Below are 17,958 nucleotides of genomic sequence, written 5' to 3'. Positions count from 1 at the left end.
TCTTACTGGAGACCTGGTGCTCTATCACTGCAGCGCCACCTAGCTGCTCCCTTTCTCATAAGCAGAGGTATGGAAGGGGCTGTATCTTACTGGAGACCTGGTGCTCTATCCACTACAACGTCACCTAGCTGATCCCTTTCTCATAAGTAGAGCTATGGAAGGGGCTGCCTCTCGCTGGAGACTTGGTGCTCTATCACTGCAGCGCCACCTCGCTGCTCCCTTTCTCATAAGTAGAGCTATGGAAGGGGCTGCATCTCACTAGAGACCTGGTGCTCTATCACTGCAGCGCCACCTAGCTGCTCCCTTTCTCATAAGTAGAGCTGTGGAAGGGGCTGCCTCTCACTGGAGACCTGGTGCTCTATCACTGCAGCGCCACCTAGCTGCTCCCTTTCTCATAAGTAGAGTTGTGGAAGGGGCTGCCTCTCGCTGGAGACCTGGTGCTCTATCCACTACAGCGCCACCTAGATGATCCCTTTCTCATAAATAGAGCTGTGGAAGGGGCTGTCTCTCGCTGGAGACCTGGTGCTCTATCCACTGCAGCGCCACCTAGCTGCTCCCTTTCTCATAAGTAGAGCTGTGGAAGGAGCTGCCTCTCACTGGAGACCTGGTGCTCTATCCCTGCAGCGCCACCTAGCTGCTCCCTTTCTCATAAGCAGAGCTATGGAAGGGGCTGTATCTCACTAGAGACCTGGTGCTCTATCACTGCAGCGCCACCTAGCTGCTCCCTTTCTCATAAGCAGAGCTATGGAAGGGGCTGTATCTTACTGGAGACCTGGTGCTCTATCCACTACAACGTCACCTAGCTGATCCCTTTCTCATAAGTAGAGCTATGGAAGGGGCTGCCTCTCGCTGGAGATTTGGTGCTCTATCACTGCAGCGCCACCTAGCTGCTCCCTTTCTCATAAGTAGAGCTGTGGAAGGGGCTGCCTCTCACTGGAGACCTGGTGCTCTATCACTGCAGCGCCACCTAGCTGCTCCCTTTCTCATAAGTAGAGTTGTGGAAGGGGCTGCCTCTCGCTGGAGACCTGGTGCTCTATCCACTACAGCGCCACCTAGATGATCCCTTTCTCATAAGTAGAGCTATGGAAGGGGCTGTCTCTCGCTGGAGACCTGGTGCTCTATCCACTGCAGCGCCACCTAGCTGCTCCCTTTCTCATAAGTAGAGCTGTGGAAGGAGCTGCCTCTCACTGGAGACCTGGTGCTCTATCCCTGCAGCGCCACCTAGCTGCTCCCTTTCTCATAAGCAGAGCTATGGAAGGGGCTGTATCTTACTGGAGACCTGGTGCTCTATCCACTACAGCGCCACCTAGCTGCTCCCTGTCTCATAAGCAGAGCTATGGAAGGGGCTGTCTCTCGCTGGAGACCTGGTGCTCTATCCACTGCAGCGCCACCTAGCTGCTCCCTTTCTCATAAGTAGAGCTGTGGAAGGAGCTGCCTCTCACTGGAGACCTGGTGCTCTATCCCTGCAGCGCCACCTAGCTGCTCCCTTTCTCATAAGCAGAGCTATGGAAGGGGCTGTATCTTACTGGAGACCTGGTGCTCTATCCACTACAGCGCCACCTAGCTGCTCCCTGTCTCATAAGCAGAGCTGTGCAAAAGTGGAAGGGACTGCCTCTCACCGAAGACCTGGTGCTCTATCACTGCAGCGCCCCCTAGCTGCTCCCTTTCTCATTAGTAGAGCTGTGCAAGAGTGGAAGGGGCTGTCTCTCACTGAAGACCTGGTGCTCTATCCACTGCAGCGCCACCTGGCTGCTCCCCTTCTCATAAGCAGAGCTGTGCAAAAGTGGAAGGTTTCCAAGCAGAGATGCTCTCTGTCAGACAGATTGGTGCATGGGGAGTCTGTTTTGCATTAAGAGCCCAGACTATATTCCTGCTGAAGTCCCTTCCAATTTAGAACTTTTGGGATGCTGCAGAAAGCTAGGATGCTGCCCAACTTGAGTGTCCATTATATGCACAATTGTCCAGCAGTGGGCTGAAGAGCAGCGACCACTACTCCAAGTTGCCCGTTGCCTGTCTACCTCCTTTCTTTGGTGAGCATTCCCAACAAAGGACAAATTTGATACGATCCAGTGCACCAGTGGGGTTCTTTGCTGCTGTTCCTAAATGATCTTTCTTACCTTCTAGGTCCGGGAACTGAACGATGTGGAATTTCCTCACTCTTTCTTGGTGTCAGGAAAACAGAGGACCCTGGAACTACAAGCCCAGTGAGTGATGTTCAGTACACCCTACAAGACACAGGGGTGGGGAGCAGACAGAATATCTGTGGGGTCATAGAGTGTGGGGATAGGGAGATGGAACCTAACTTTCTTTAATGTATATGTCCTATTTTGGGGCAGGTCTCAGGAAGAAATGAACACCTGGATCCAGGTAACCTCACCTTCACCCAGCCTGAGAACTGGGGAGTAGGAAAAAGAAGGCAATCACAGCTTCAGCAGAGAGAACGCTATTTCAGCTCTCCACAGACATACCACAGATCATTTCCCCTGGAACTTTGTTCTCCCTCTAACAAGTGAACTGAGTCACTGTCTAACTGTGTTTGTCCCAACTCCCTTCCCCTTGCTAGAGTGAACCAGCTAAATGAGGGAGATGGACCTTTTCAGTCAGTCAGTGAAGTGAAAAGGATCTCTTCTTTGTCCATTAAGTTCTACCTTTTTCATCTTTATGCATCTCAGCACATTTTGTTTCCCCAGCTAGATTGTGATTCCCTTTAGGGTAGACACAATTGTGCTTTCATATGTGTATCTACTGCGCTCAGCACTTAGTGGGTATTTAATCAATGCTTACTGATTCATTGATTCCACTGCCATCCCTAGCACCACTTGAGGGCAGGAACTGGGTCATTTTTGATCCTTACATACCCATTGTCCCAGATATGGTAGGTAATGATTGTTTAATTGAATGTGTTGAAAGCCTACAGTGCATCACAATCAGACACTAAGGAAGAGAGAAAAATAAATATGAGATACAGTTCTTACCTTCAAAGAACTTATTTTTTTTCCTGAGGCAATTGGGGTTAAGTGACTTGCCCAGAGTCACACAGCTAAGAAATGTTAAGTCTGAGGTCAGATTTGAACTCAAGTCCTCCTGACTTTCAGGGCTGGTGCTCTATCCACTGTGCCACCTAGCTGCCCTAGAACTTAATATTTAATGAGGAAGTATGGTATAGACACCTCAATTTATTAAAAGCATTTATTAAGGCCCGACTATGTGCCAGGTACTGTACTAAATATTAGCTACAAAGAATAATTACGTCCCTGCCCTCAAGGAGTAAATACTCTATCAGGAAAGATAACACTGTAAGTACTAACCAGGAAGACATGGCACAGACATGAAAATCAATCTATACACTTATATATTATACATTACATGTATAATATATAAGTATGTACATAATATATATTTATAATAATTTATTGAGTCCCTTCTATGTGCCAAGTACTGTTTATAACTTTGTGCTACAAACACAAAGAAGTAAAAAAATCCCTGCCCTCAAGGAGCATATATTCTATCAGGAAGGATATTTAAAAGGAAAGATCTCAGTATAAACAGAGCATGTTATATGCTCAATGGCTGGTGTAGGACATATGTACTATAAGAGTCAGCCAGGTGATCAAGGAAAGCTTCTTGGAGGAGGTGACTTGAGATGGAACTTTGTAGAATAAAAGCACTAGGAGATTTTGAGGATTTATCTTCCTCAGGAACTATCCCAATTCTGCTTTGGGAAGTGGAGACTAAAATGTGAGCACAAGTAGAGAAGTCAGCTGACCTTCCCACTTAGAAGTGTTGATGATCAACCTCTGCTTAGGGTAGATATTAGCTAGTGAATTCATCTTGTTTCAGGCTATTGGAATTCCCCAGGTTATTGTGTGTGAGGAGATGCAGGATCCTGATATATGGGTCGTTACAATTAATATACTATTCTTGTACCCAGGCTTGCCAACAAGCCATCGACCAAATTGGGAAGCGACATGAAACCTTCAAAGCTGCCGTCCAGGGGCCGGAGGGAGATACCGAGGAGCATCAGGTAAACGCACTGAGCTCCTCCCTCGCCCCAAAGAATATCTCCTATTCCTCTTCTGCTGACTGACCTGCCTCAGAATCACCTGTGCAATGTAGGAAGCTCTACATTCTGCACCCCTCCGCCCCTCCCCCCAAAAAACTTACTGCATATGAAATCTCATGTTTCTGATTTATTTCTTTAGGATCTTCTCCCTGCAAATAAGTTCTGAATGAGAGAGCTCATTCCAGTAAAAACAAACAAACAAAATCACCATATTATTTATGCAAGGGAATCAATGGCCCAAGGGAAGATCAGCTATAAAGGAGGAAAGGGCAGAGAAAGGGGAGCAGGGGATCATTGAGGAGAAACTTTGCCTGCTTTGCAGTTGCAGTCCCAGGGGACTTGACTGAGGAAGGAGCAGAGGAAGCCTTCTCCTCCCCTGGGAAGAGAACCATTTCAGGGTGGTATGAGGCTAGAAGACCAAGACAAAGGTCCAGAAAAGAGAGGTTAAAGGGCAAAGAAAGAGAGTGAGAGAGATGGCCTCTGAGAAGAAGAGAATGTGCTGGGACCTGAATGCCTGGGTTTGCTACTAACTCGTGTGATTAAGAACAATTCACTTTTTATGACCCTCAGTTTTTTCATTTGTCAAGTGGAGATGATATTAGTGCCTTATCTACTTACTCCTTAGAGTTGCCCTAAATTTCAGGTAGTCTGGGAAAATAGGAAGTGATAAATGGCGGCCGGGATGGGAGATGAGTAAAAAGGAAGAGTGTCAGGAAGTTTTTAAGTTTCCACTCTTCTGGTCAGCTGAAATCTGAAGAGCTGGGCATCCGAGCTCCCCAGTGGGTCCGTGACAAGATGGTGACCATGTGCATGCGCTGCAAGACGCCCTTCAATGCCCTCACCCGAAGACGACACCATTGCAGGGCATGTGGCTATGTGAGCAGCACCCTCGCCTATCCCTTCCCTTTCTCAACCATCCGTCCCTTTCAGTCAATCAACAGATGTTTACTGAGAGTTTTATTTACCATGTGCTCAGCACTATAGTAGACACTAAGAGGAATATACAAAGTCATAACTAGGGTAGGGCTATCAGGGCTTTGTCCCAAGTCAAGAAAACTTAGAGGGCACAAAAATTGGATTTTTTTGTTTAGCCACTAAAAGTTAGTATAATTGTTAATTCCTCTGTCCCATTCAACCAAACATATCTTATTACTTATATTACTTTTAAATCAAGAATTACAAAATTGATTTCTATAATAGTTTGTGCTACTTTCCCAGGCAAGGAGACATTTGTGCTTCTTGCCTGGTTCATAGTAAGTACTTAATAAACTTAGTGACTTGATTTAGCTTCTTGTCCTAAGGGCCAAAATTGCTGCTTATAGCTCTGGGGAATATAAAAGATAGACTTGATCCTAACCCTATTTCCTCCCTTTTCTTTTCTTTTTTTTTTTTCTATCCTTTGCTAACTTTTTTTCTCCTCATTATTCTCCACACTTCCTTCCTTGGGACTTTTTCTCAAGATCTTTGTCTACACTCACACTTTGGGGACTACTTTCATTTTATGGCTTCAGTTATTCCCAATAATTGTAACCACAATGGCACATTTGTCCATATTGTACCTTTTGGGATGAGAGGAAACCCAGACCTCACCTGGAAGTGACTTGTCTATTTAGTTGCTTTCTTATAATAGAAAGAAAGCAAAGTCTTATCGGCCTTATTCCTGGACTAAGAAGCTATTTCACCACAGATGTTGGCATCTTAGACAGAGCCCTGACTGCCCTCCCCTAGTTTCAGCTCTGAAGTTTGAAGAGCAGGAAGATAGCAGTAAATGTTACTAATTGTTAACCACCTTTTTATGTCCCCCTGTCTATTCTTCTCCCTTTCTATTTCTTCCGTCCTGAACTGCCCCCAGTTCATCCCTCTTGTCTCAGGCCAGGCCAGTGCTTGTGTTACCCCTGACCTTGACCCTAATTCTCCCTCAGGTGGTGTGTGCTAAGTGCTCTGATTACAGAGCTAGGTTGAAATATGATGACAATCGGCTCAACCGGGTCTGTCTGGAGTGTTATGTCTTCCTCACTGGAAACCTACTGCCAGAGGACAAGGAAGATAAGAAGAAAGGGATCCTAGAGGTGAGGAAGGGGCAAAGACTCCCTCCAAGGCTAAGCTGCCTATTTCTCCCCTCCATTGCACCCCTCTTCTTTCCTCCGGCACATCTTCCACTGTCTTCCATTTCTTTCCCCTCTTCTAAGTACAACGGACAGCACTGTTAAATAAACATTATCACCATAGGAATGAATCCTAACTAAACCTGTCCCTCCTTCCTGCTCTTGGTCTGAGATTCAATCCTACTCTATCTCTGGGCAGCAAATAGGTCTAGGTTTGGGGTCAGGAATATCTGAGTTGTGGTCGTGTGACCTTGAGCAAGTCGCTTAACCTTGTTTTCCTCAATTTCCTCATCTGTAAAATAAGCTGGAGAAGGAAATGATAAATCACTCCAGTATCTTTGCCAAGAAAATCCCGAGTCAGAGTCAGATCCGGCTAAATAGCAAGATTCTATTTCTCTGCTCAAGGGAACAGTGGGCTTCACTACTCTGGACTTCCTTTGTATTGCTCTTCAAAGAACTCTGAGGGTCTTTCCCTCCCAGATTGATTCTTTTGAGTAGGCAAATTAGCCACCTTTTGCCTCAATTCTTATTTAGCTTTTAATGACAGAAAGGGTGTTGTCTCAGACAAATGAAGACCTAGGAAAGACCTTAGCTTAAAAATGTCGGCCCCCCTCATTACATCGGAGGCCATTGCCAGTCATCTTGACTTTTATTCATCCACTAGACTCTCATGACTGGAGAGATAGTGGGGCTGACAACTTTGCACAGCTCTGTCTCACTTAAATCTAATTCATTTGCAAGTCAAGATTTCACCCTCTTGATATCATTGGTCCTCTTCTAGAATAAAGGATGAATAACAACAATTTTAAAAATTCTACTCCAGCCCCCTGACTTCAGGTCTTCTCCCAGTATAGAGCCTGAAATAGGGAGATTCAGAGTCCACTCCAGGGGCCAGCTCTCCAGAGTCCAGACTATATCCAGAATCAGAGAATTTTTAAGTTATATGGGCCTTACAGATCAATTCACCCAATTCCTTGGTTTTACAGATGAGGAAACAGAGACCTTATTTTCAGATAATCTGGCACAAAATAGAATTTTAGTTTCCAGTTGGCTTTTCTCTTCATTCTAACTTAGAATAAAAGAGGAAAGGGTACACTCCACCCCAATGCACATATGCCATCCCTAACATAAACTTGCAAAGACAGAACACATTAACGGGAAGTGAATAAAACAAAACAAACCTGAGTCCTTATGACCTTCAGACTTCCTTGACTTCCCACATAGAAAAAAGAGCTCTTTCATCCTCCATTAATTTATCCTGAACCTTAAGCTGCTAACCTAGGAATAAGTTATGCATAGAGCTGAAACTAAGTCAGGGTATGTGAGGCTTTGATCAAAGAGCCAACATCTATGGGGGCACACTACTGATCCAGAATAAGTTAACCGACATTTGGAATGAGCTATACACACTCCAATCTGATCCCCTTTGAGACTTGATAGATTTCTGATAAGCAGATTGTTGGGGTGGCCATATGTGACCAATGTTTCCCTGACCTCAGGTCTTCAGCCACAATAATATTGTTTGACTGACAGAGCTAACCAGTCACAAGCCCTGTTTATGCTTAAAACCAGGAATTTCATTTTTAGAAAACCCAAAAGTGTCAGAGCTAGAAGAGATCTCCGAGATTGTCTAATCTAACCCCATTATTTATAACCACAGTAACTAAGACCTAAGAGAGCCAAGGTAATTTGCCCAGTTCTTCTTTATCCCTCTCTTTTTTAGGCTGGTTCATCCCAGTTCTACCAGCTTATTCTCCATAGACTATTTCCCAGCTTCCAATGACAAGAATTTGTTGAGTGCCTGCTGGGTTCTAAACCATAGTCTCATTAACTCAGTACTAACTGAACTTATCAGCCATAGATAGCCAGTATGCAAATGGGACATCATACAACAGTAGTTTCTCTTTATGGTTTTGTGGTATCACAGAAAGAGCACCAGATTTGGAATGAGGACCTGAGTTCAAATCCCGTTTCTTCTGATGGTAACTGTATGACTTTGAGCAAGTTACTTCCCATTCTGGGTGGACCTTAGCTCTCTCATCTACATAATGACAAAGTTAAACTATATGGTCTCTAAGGACCGTTCAATCTAGCTCTAATGATAAGACTTAAGTTATAGAAGGGCCCAGAGGAATGAATAAGTCCTTCAACCATTCAGCAGGTTCCCCCATTCAGTCTCTGTTCTATTCTGATATATTTTGGTATAGAGACTCACAATTTAATTGGTGCAGAAAATTCCCTATGAGGAAAGTCCCTCTATCAAAGCAGGTGGGCACCTGTTGTACATTCTTGAGTCTTAAAGAATCACTGGGACCCTGCTGGTTAATCACTGTTAAATCCCTTGCCAGTTATGTATCAGAGGCAGAATTTGAACTCAGGTTTTTCTGACTCCAAGGTCTCCCTTGTATGTGTTGTAATATATATTTTTAAATCCTGACTTGTGGTTTCATCAGAGTAGGGAATTCCCAATGTGGAAATTACTTCCATTAATACAAGGACTAGTAGTGGTGGTGGTGGTGGTGGTAGTGGTGGTGGTGGTGGTGGTAGTAGTAGTAGTAGTAGTAACAGTAGTGGTAAAGTAATAGGAGTAGTAGGAGCAGGAGTAGTAGAGTAATAGCAGGAGGAGAAGGAAGAGTAGGAGAGGGAGAAGGAGGAGGAGGAGAAAGAAAAGGAGGAGGAGGAAGAGAAGAAGAAGAAGTTTTAAAGTAGAAGTAGTAATGGTAATAGTAGTGATGATGGTGGTGGTAGTAATAGTAAAGTAGTCTGAGTAGTGGTGGTAGCAATGGTGGTGATTGTGGTGGTAGTAGCAGTAATAGTAAAGTAGGAAGAGCAGCAGTAGTTGTAAAGTAGAAATAATAGTAGTGGTGATGGTTATGCTAGTAGTAGTAATAATTAACATTTGTGGTGCCTAAGAGTTTGGAAAAGACTTAATATACATTATGTCATTTAGTTTTCATAATGACCCGGTGAAAGAGATACAATAGGTATTAATGGCCCCAGTTTTGGAGATGAGGATACCAAGGCTTTGGGAGGTAATATGATTTTAGACTTAGGGAGCTGTCCAAAGTCCTAGGAAGTTAAGTGACTTGCCCTGGGTCCCACAGCTAGTATATGTCAGAAACAGGACTAGAATCCAGATCTGACCCTCTCCCCATTTTGCCTCCTTACCTCTTATTATAATATTAACCAGCATTTGCATAGGACTTGCTAGTCTACAAATCATTTTACATCCCATTAATTCATCTGTTGTAGGAATTACTGTGCCCTTTTTACAAATAAGGAAACTGAGAAAAAGGTTAAGTAACCCTGGGCAAGTCACTTTCTATCTCAATTTCCTAATCTGTAAAATGGGCAGAATAAAATCACTTACCTCCCAGAGTTGTAATGAGGATCAAATAAGATAATATATATAAAGTGCTTAGCACAGTGCTTGGCACATAGTAGGAGCTTAAGTAGGAGCCTGTTTTTTTTTCCTCTTTCTCTTCCTTCTTTCCTTCCTCCTTTTCTCTTTTGTCTGTTTTCTTTTCTTTCTTTTCTCCTTCCTTTCTTTTCTCCATCCCTCCTTACCTCCCTACCTCCTTTTTTCCTTCCCTCCTTCCTTCCTTCATTCATTCTTTTCTTCCTCCCTCCCTTCCTTCCTGGAAAGTAAACAATTTTCCCAGAATAGTAAATGTCAGAGACAAGATTCAGACCCAAGTCTCTCCTTAGTCTGGATCCAATCAATGCCCCACAATATGAGTCATTCCCCCAATCCCCACTTCCCCCCCCTGCACCTGTTCCCTTTCTCTACCTGACTCTTGTGTCCTGGATGCTCCATTTTACTAATGTTCCACATCGCAGCCTGACTGTGACCTGGAATCTTTTCCCTTAGCTTGAGATGCCCTGGTGTTCAATTCTTGTTTCCCTCAAAGTGCATATCCCATCAATCATGATAAAGATAAACACACAAACATCACAATACAATTCAACATTTATTAAGTGTTTCCTGTGTTCCAAAGTGATATACCGACCACTTAGGGAGATACAGAGATAAAAAGTGGCCTTATTCCTGCCCCCAGGAAGCTTGTAGTCTAACTGGGGGCAGAGAGCTACACCACAAATAAGAAGTCGAGCAGGAAGAGGCAAAGGAGTGATTCAGAGAGACTGCCCTATCCCACTGTCCAGTGGTAAAAGAGAGGGCCAAAGGCATATGGTCTAGATCTTCCCTCTCTGCTATTATCAAATGTCCATATTGCTAATGTCAAAATATTCTGCCAACCTCCAGGGATGGTACTGTGTTCTAGTGTAGTAGACAAATATCCATCTGGGAGTTAGAAAGCTCTAGGTTCGAGTGCTGACAAATACTGGTTTATGACCCTGGGACAAATCAGGGGCCCTACTTCTTCCTGACCCCCTCTAGGAATGCTCTAAGGCTGTAAGTTTTAGAGCAGTAACTGATCCCTCAGTCAGCCAGCTATCATTTATGAAGCACCTACTATGTGCCAGCGATACTAAGACCAAAAAACAGTCCCTCCTCTAAAAGAACTCACAATCTGATGAACTTATGCTGCAGACGTGTCCAGCAGGGCCGGGGGGACTCCCTAACTGAACTGAAAGCTCAAATCTGGACTCCAAATTTCTCCAGAGCACAGGAGGAATTAAGACCCTGAGAGGGTGTTCCATATGTCTTCTCCCTCTTCTCCACCAGAGGGCTCTCCCCTGAAAGCATTACCCTGGACAGAGCTACACTGTGAAGGCAGGGAGGGTGACAATATGACTGGAACTCAGGAATCTCCTCTGGGACACAGGGTGCCCCATGTTTTCTCCTGCCATGAGCCTGTGCCCAGTGGCACAGATCACTAGGTGCACACATGCATACTCACATACCTGATTCTCCTTCTTTTTTCGCCTCCAAATCTTGCCTTAATGGCAAGGCTCACCTCCTCCACAAAGCTTTCCCAGATTGATTCTGCCCTCCCAGCTCCCTCCCTTCTCCCAACTTACCCAACCACAGCCGGAAGGCTCCTTGAAGATCATCTGGTTTTCAAGCCCCTCCTTTTACAGGGAAGGAAACTAAGCAGATGTAGTTGGTTCCCAGTTTCTACTAGTTCTTTGGGGGGATTGTTCCACACCAACTGATGGATGCCCCTGTGCATTTCTCAGAAAGAGTCTTCAAAGGTATCGGAACAGAGCCTGATGTGCAGCTTCCTGCAGCTCCTGGGAGACAAGTGGGGGAAGAGCAGTAGCCGAGGCTGGTGTGTCATCCCCAGAGATGACCCCCTGGTGCTTTACATCTATGCTGCCCCACAGGTAACAGCACCCCCATTAGCCCTCACATCTCAGTAGCCTTTGCACCTTCCCAATCCATCTTCACATCTGCCATCTCCATCCGTTACAAGAGGAGTAAGCAATGAAGATGTCCTCGCTCTCACTCTCTCTTTTTAAATATTTGGCAGAGGTGGGAGGGGATGTGGGTTGTAGGGGAAGGAGGGGAAGCAGGTGACTTGCTCAGGATCACAGAGCAAATTAGTGGTGCAACTTAGGGGAACCTAATTCTTGGGATAGGAAATGTTTACTTTTCCATAAGAGTGATGAACACTTCCTTGACAACTGTCTCCATACTTCTTGAGGGATACTTAACACCTGTCCATACATAATTCCTATCCCTCTGTAAGGGAGAAGGGTGCTCCTAAACAAAACAAAATTGACCATTATTAATTTTCCCTTCCTTTCTCTCTTTCCTTTTCTTCTTTCTTCCATCCATTCCTCCCTTGTTTTTACTTCACTTTCTACCTTCTTGCCTTCCCAGGATATGAAAGCTCATACCTCCATTCCCCTGCTGGGCTACCAGGTGACCAGTGGGCCCTTGACCGATCCTCGGGCATTCCAGCTACAACAGTCTGGTTTAGTCTACTCATTCAGAGCTGAATCTGAGGAGCTCAGGGGACAGTGGATGAAAGCCATAGATCGGGCAGCCAGAGGTCAGAGCTTCATTGAACCGGAGGGTGAATTGTCAGACTAAGCAGGGGTGAGGGACGCTGTGTCTTCTCCACCTCCAGACACACACACACACACACACACACACACTCTTCTGCTGATTGGTTACTCTCATTTGAGGCAGAATTATTTTCATCCTCTCCTATTAATTCTCATTTCCCTGAATGAAAACAGATTGGAACCCCTGAAATGAAATCCTGCACTGAGTTATTGTAAATAAGAAAGCTGGTAGGTCTGTCTTGCTAGCCTCTGTGAGAAATGAGAGACTAAGAGGAAAGATCCTTTTCTGAAGGGAAGGAAGACCTTAAGGCTAGAAATCAAAACAACAGAAAAAGGAATAGCAAGGAGGAGAAGGAGGGGGGAGAAGAGGAGCCAGTGGGCTGCAGTGGAAAGAACCCAAGGTGGAGGTGCAGGATCTGCATTCAGATGCGATTCTGCAACTTAGTACCTGCAAATTACGCGACTTCTCTGGACTTGTTTCCTCAATTGTAAAAATGAAGGGGGTTGGACTATATGAACCCTACGATCTTTTCCAGCTCTAAATCTGGTCATATGGCAGAAAGGAAGGGAAGAAAGAATAACAAAGAGAAGGAGAAAGAGAAGAAAAGAAAAAATAAAGAGAAGAGATGATAGAGGGAATAGTTAGGGTTCGAGTTTAGAGTCGGGATTAGCAGGGAGAAGAACATTAAGGAAAGCCTGAAAGAGGGGGAGAGTTGGATCCAGCCCAGCATCACAGGGGAACAGATTCCTGAAGACAACCTGTCATTTTAATGACACTGGGACAAAAGTGATGCTCCAGGAGAGCCACTGGGCGTGGCCCACAGTTCCTCAGCATGGGAAAGGGGTGTGAAGGCGAGGAGGCAGGAAGCCCAGTGGTGACAGAGTAGACACTTTTCTGTGCGGCTTGGAAGGGGCGAGGTAGGGAGGAAGGGGCTTGGTGCTTAAAAATGGAAGGGGCGAGTCCAAAAGAGGAGTGGGTTGACCAAGGTGACCCCCACTTGCTGACATCCTCCCCCAGTGCCCCCCATTCCCTACACCAAGCCTCCTGCCAGGTCTTTCCCTTGTCCTGGTTTCCCTCTCCCAGACACCCAAGACAAGCAGCCGCTAAAACATGTATCTCCACCAGAGGGCGGACCGACACCGCAGAGCACACACCTGGCTTTGCAGCCAGGGAAGAGCTTTCCAGAGGTCATTGCACACTTTCCTGTGTCTGAGAATCATAGTGTCACAGCTGGAAGCATCCAAGGAGAACATCTGGTCCTGCCCCTTCGTTTTATAGATGGTAAACTGTTTTGCTTGGGGAAGACCAACGGACTCCCACCAATATATGAAATAACATTTTTATAAGTTTTTTTTGTTTTGTTTTGTTTTACATTTGATGCTCCTAATAATTCCATGAGGTAGATGCTCTTATTAGCACTCCCATTTTACAGATTAGGAAACTGGGGCTGAGTTGCTCCAGGTTATATAGCTAATAAATTTCTGAAACATAGTTTGAACTCAGATCTCCCTCACAGGTCTTCTATCCTCCATTCATTCTCTCTCTCTCTCTCTCTCTCTCTCTCTCTCTCTCTCTCTCTCTCTCTCTCTCTCTCTCTCTCTCCCCCTCTCTCTCCTTCCTTTCTTCTTTCTGTCTCACTTTTTCTCTGTCTCTTTCTTCCTCCTTCCTTTCTTTTCTCTTTTCCTCTCTCTCTTTCTTCTCTCTGTCTCTGTCTCTCTGTCACTCCATTTCTCCCTCCTTCCTTCTCTCTGTCTTGCCTCTCTGACTCTTTGTCTTGCTCTAGGTGTGTGTTTCTCTTTTCCTCCTCCTTTTCTTCTCTCTCTCTTCTTCCTTTTCTGTCTCTCTGTCTCCCTCTCTCCTTCCTTTCTTTTTAATCTCTTTCCTTTTATCTGTCTGACTCTTTCTCTCTGTGTGTCTCTCTTTCCCTACCTACCTCCTTCTTTTCTTCTCTCTCTTCTTCCTTTTCTCTCTCTCAGTCTGTTTCTCACTCTTTCCCTCCCTCCTTCCTTTCTTCTCTCTTTCTGTTTCTCTCTATATACAGCTCTCTTTTCTCCTGTCTCTTTTTCCTCTCTCTCTTTTCTCTCTCTGTGTATATATATACACACAAACATACATACACAATACATATACATGTACACATGTAAAGATATACATACATTGTGTGTGTGCATATATTGTTCTGTGCAATGTGCAGCACACATCTGAATACATGTCTACATCTCTGTGTGTACATATATCCATCCCCCTAACCTGCAAAATAGCCCAACATTTCTATACAAAGAGTGGGAATCAAAAGAACATAATAGTGGTAAGGCACATGTGTAGGCAACCATAGTGTGACCAAGGCAACTCCCAGCTGCAGATCTGCAGTCTTGATGCCCTTTCTTCTCATGAAGTACACTAGTGGTCACGGTGCCTTCCTGGACGACTCTTCATAGGACATGATGTCTTTGTTAACTGAACCAATCTGATCCACTTCTCATCAAGTGGCAGTGTAGACTTAAGACTTTTGGGGGAGATGGGAGAGTAGGAAACAGTTATTTGTAGACCTCTACCCACCCCGGAACCACACCCCCAAAATATAGGAGGTCTTAGGAGTGAGGAATCCCAGGGGATGGAGGAAAAGATCAAGTGGTTGGTATTTATTTAGGCCTTATATTGTTACTTAAAAAGGGAGGAAGGTCCAGCAGACAGAGGACCTGCTTTGGAATCAGGAAAAACCTGGATTTAAGATCCACCTCTGACATATTCTATATGACCTTGAATGAACCCCTTGTCCTCACAGACAGTATGGGCTGGATCTATCACCTCAGTGGCTTCCCTTACTATCAAAAACTCCTCGCAAACTCCAGGAGGAAGAAATGGGAATGTAGTGGATAGAGTCAGAAGAACTGACATAAATGGGCTGGGTGCCTGGTCCACCTGCCATCTCTGTCCCCCCAGGGGCAACTCTCTAAGGCAGAGCAGGTGTCAACTGGCATGGTTTCCTCATAGGGAGTTCCTTATGTCAATGGGCTCACGGGGCGGACAAAAGAAAAAGGTGAACTATGTGTTTATGTATCCATAACCACATATACAACCAGAAGAGTACACACCTCAGGTTTTTTAATTGAATGTCTTTAAGTTCTGTGTCTCCTTCAGAGTCCTGTACCATGCTTTGTACATTTTAAAGTCATTCAACAAACATTTATATTTTACTATGCACAGGATACTTGGCTGAAAAGATTAAAAAACAAACATGAGTCCCTGCCCTCGAAGAGCTTACTAGAGAGTAAAGTAGAGACTTGAGAAAGAACTTAAGGTACATTATTCAATGTCAGATGTGTTAAGAATAAGGGAGACAATAAAGGAGAAAGGCAAAGCTCTTTAAGAAAATTAGAAGTTTTTCACTTTTATCTGGAAGGAATCAGAAATGTTTTCAGGGGAAAAGGTGACCCTTGGTCTGAAAAAGTGGGTTTATTTGTATTCCAGTGTAGGCTTTCAACAAATGAGAGAATGAATGAACTAACCACTGAAGTGCCTGCCGCCAACAGGGCAGTGCTCTGAGAAATATCCTGCCAAAGGATCCCCCTTCTGCTCAGGGTGACTGGTCACTTCCCCTTCATCTCTCCCCCTCCTGCAGCCTCAGCTTTGGGGATGCCTTCAGAGCAGCCTGCCTCCCTCCTCCTTCCTTCCCTTCCCCAGGAGGCCGACCGCCACCTCTTCCTGCTCTACCAGCACAGGCTCTCCCCACCACTTTCAAACCTCCCTTTGCCCTCATTCCCCTCATGGCCCCGTGCCTGGGCCAGCTGCCCGATGGGTCTGTGCCAACAGAAACAGCTGAGAGTCACCTTTCCCTCCGTGGGAAGCTGGGAGCTGCCTGGGCCCCTCCTGCTGTGCTGTGTCATGGTTCTCACCGGGCCCTGTGAGCAGGATAAGCCAAACAAACACTGGGGCCGTCTGTCTCTCTCTGTCCCTCTCTGTCTCTCTGTTTCTGTCTTTGTCTCTCTCTGTCTCCCTCCCTCTCTGTCCCTCTCTGTCTCTCTGTTTCTGTCTCTCTCAGTGTGTCTCTCTGTTTCTATCTCTCTGTCTCTGTCTCTGTCTCTTTCTTTTTTTCTTTTGCTCTCCTTCTCTCTCTCTTCTCTCTGTCTTTCTCTGTGTATCTCTGTATATGTCTCTGTCTCTATTTTTCTCTTTGTGTCTGTCTCTGTCACTCTGTCGCTCTCTGCCATTCTGTTTCTCTGCCTCTGTCCCTGTTTATCTTTCTTTGTCTCTGTCTCTGTTTTTGCTCTTGCTCTCCCTCCCTCTCTCTTCTCTCTATCTTTCTCTCTGTGTTTGTGTATGTCTTTCTAGTTCTCTCTTTGTGTCTCTCTCTGTCTCTGCCATTTTTTTCTCTGTCTCTCTCACTCTCAACACTACAATTTCTCTCTCTCCGTTCTATTTCTATTTTCTCATTTTCTCCCCTGCTAGGCTATCTCTGTGCCCATTCCTTCCCAGCTGCCTCTTTGCACAGAGTGGACTATGCATCTTTGTCAACTTGAATTAAACTTCAGGTCTTCTTCCATTACTTTTACTTAGCATGGCATAGCAGCTAGAGGGATGGCTTCAAAGCCCGGAAGACTTGAATTCAAGTCTGAACTCTAACCTAGTCCAGATATGTGACCTTCAGCAAGTCATTTAACCCTTCTATGTTCCAAGTAACTCTCTAAGATGATAAATTGCTGAGAAAGTGCTGCTGACCTGCATTGGTAGAGAAAATTTCCTCACTTGGGAGTTGTCTATATTACTGAAATCCTGGCTTTACTCTATTCCCCTAGGGCACAATCTAGCCAGGCCTGGAGTTCAAAGATATGAGTTCAAAAGTGACCTCAGATATTTGCTAGCTGTATGATCCTGGACAAGTTATTTAATCCTGTTTACCTCAGTTTCCTTATCTGCAAAATGAGTGGAAAAGGAAATGGGAAACTATTCCAATATGTTTGCCAAGAAAACCCTAAATGAGGTCACAAAGAGTCAGACCCGACTGGAAAAAATTGAAAAATAACAAAAACAGCCTTGAGGAAGAGTAGAGGATGGCAGCTTCTTTTGGCCATTTCTCTAGAGACTATGCCTAGAAGAGTTCTTGCATTTCCTCTTTCCCAACTTAGCAAGTCCAGCAAGAGAAAGAAGATAACTCAGACATTGCCATGGAAAGCAATAGGAAAATATTTCATTTCCAGAAATTTTATCTTATGGCATTTTTCAGGAACCTTTCTATTCTAGGAATCAAAATCCATTCTCATAAGCAGAAAAGGCTATGACCTAAAAAACTGACATCTTAAAGACCAAGGCTCAAATCTTACCTCCAACACTACAGGCTACATGACCCTGAGCAATTAACATCTCAGTGCCTCCGACAACTCTACACCACAATAAATTGTAGAACATACAATGCCAATTTAAATGTCAATCTGTCAGCCAGTTAACAAGCATTTATTAATAGCTAATAGTTTAAAAATAGGAGCAGCTAGCTGTACAGTGGACCAAAAAAACCAGGAAGAATACAAATCCAGTTTCAGACTCTTCCTAGTTATGTTGACTCTGGGCAAGTCATTTAACTCTTATTTTCCTCATGGATAACTCCCTTGTTATGGTGGTAGTCATCACTACCTTTCAGAAGATGATCAATCCACTGGAGAAGGAAATAGCAAACCATTTCAATATCTTTGCCGAGAAAACCCCATGGACAGCTGGTTCATAAAGAATCAAATAGTTGACAATTATATAGTGACTGCCATATGATAGGCAATATGCTAAGTGTTTTACAATTATCTCATTTCATCCTCACCACTCAG

At 44.6% G+C, this 17,958-nt stretch overlaps 1 protein-coding gene across 1 annotated transcript in view; it reads left to right on the top strand.

Annotated features, from left to right (window-relative positions):
* FGD2 (FYVE, RhoGEF and PH domain containing 2) overlaps positions 1 to 13,615 on the top strand; it is a 42,993-nt gene extending 29,378 nt beyond the window's left edge. The window contains exons 10-16 of the mRNA XM_023502960.2: positions 2,125 to 2,204; positions 2,337 to 2,367; positions 3,932 to 4,024; positions 4,808 to 4,939; positions 5,986 to 6,132; positions 11,311 to 11,457; positions 11,957 to 13,615. Coding sequence (XP_023358728.1) covers positions 2,125 to 2,204; positions 2,337 to 2,367; positions 3,932 to 4,024; positions 4,808 to 4,939; positions 5,986 to 6,132; positions 11,311 to 11,457; positions 11,957 to 12,169 — 843 coding nt within the window. The 3' untranslated portion in view covers positions 12,170 to 13,615. The remainder of the gene's footprint in view (positions 1 to 2,124; positions 2,205 to 2,336; positions 2,368 to 3,931; positions 4,025 to 4,807; positions 4,940 to 5,985; positions 6,133 to 11,310; positions 11,458 to 11,956) is intronic.
* Positions 13,616 to 17,958: the final 4,343 nt, after the last annotated feature.

The sequence above is a fragment of the Sarcophilus harrisii genome, chromosome 4, assembly GCF_902635505.1.
Source record: "Sarcophilus harrisii chromosome 4, mSarHar1.11, whole genome shotgun sequence".
In the NCBI taxonomy this organism is placed as follows: Eukaryota; Metazoa; Chordata; class Mammalia; order Dasyuromorphia; family Dasyuridae; genus Sarcophilus; species Sarcophilus harrisii.
The sequence above is the reverse complement of the archived record's forward strand: the minus strand, read 5'-3'. Positions and strand labels throughout refer to the sequence as shown.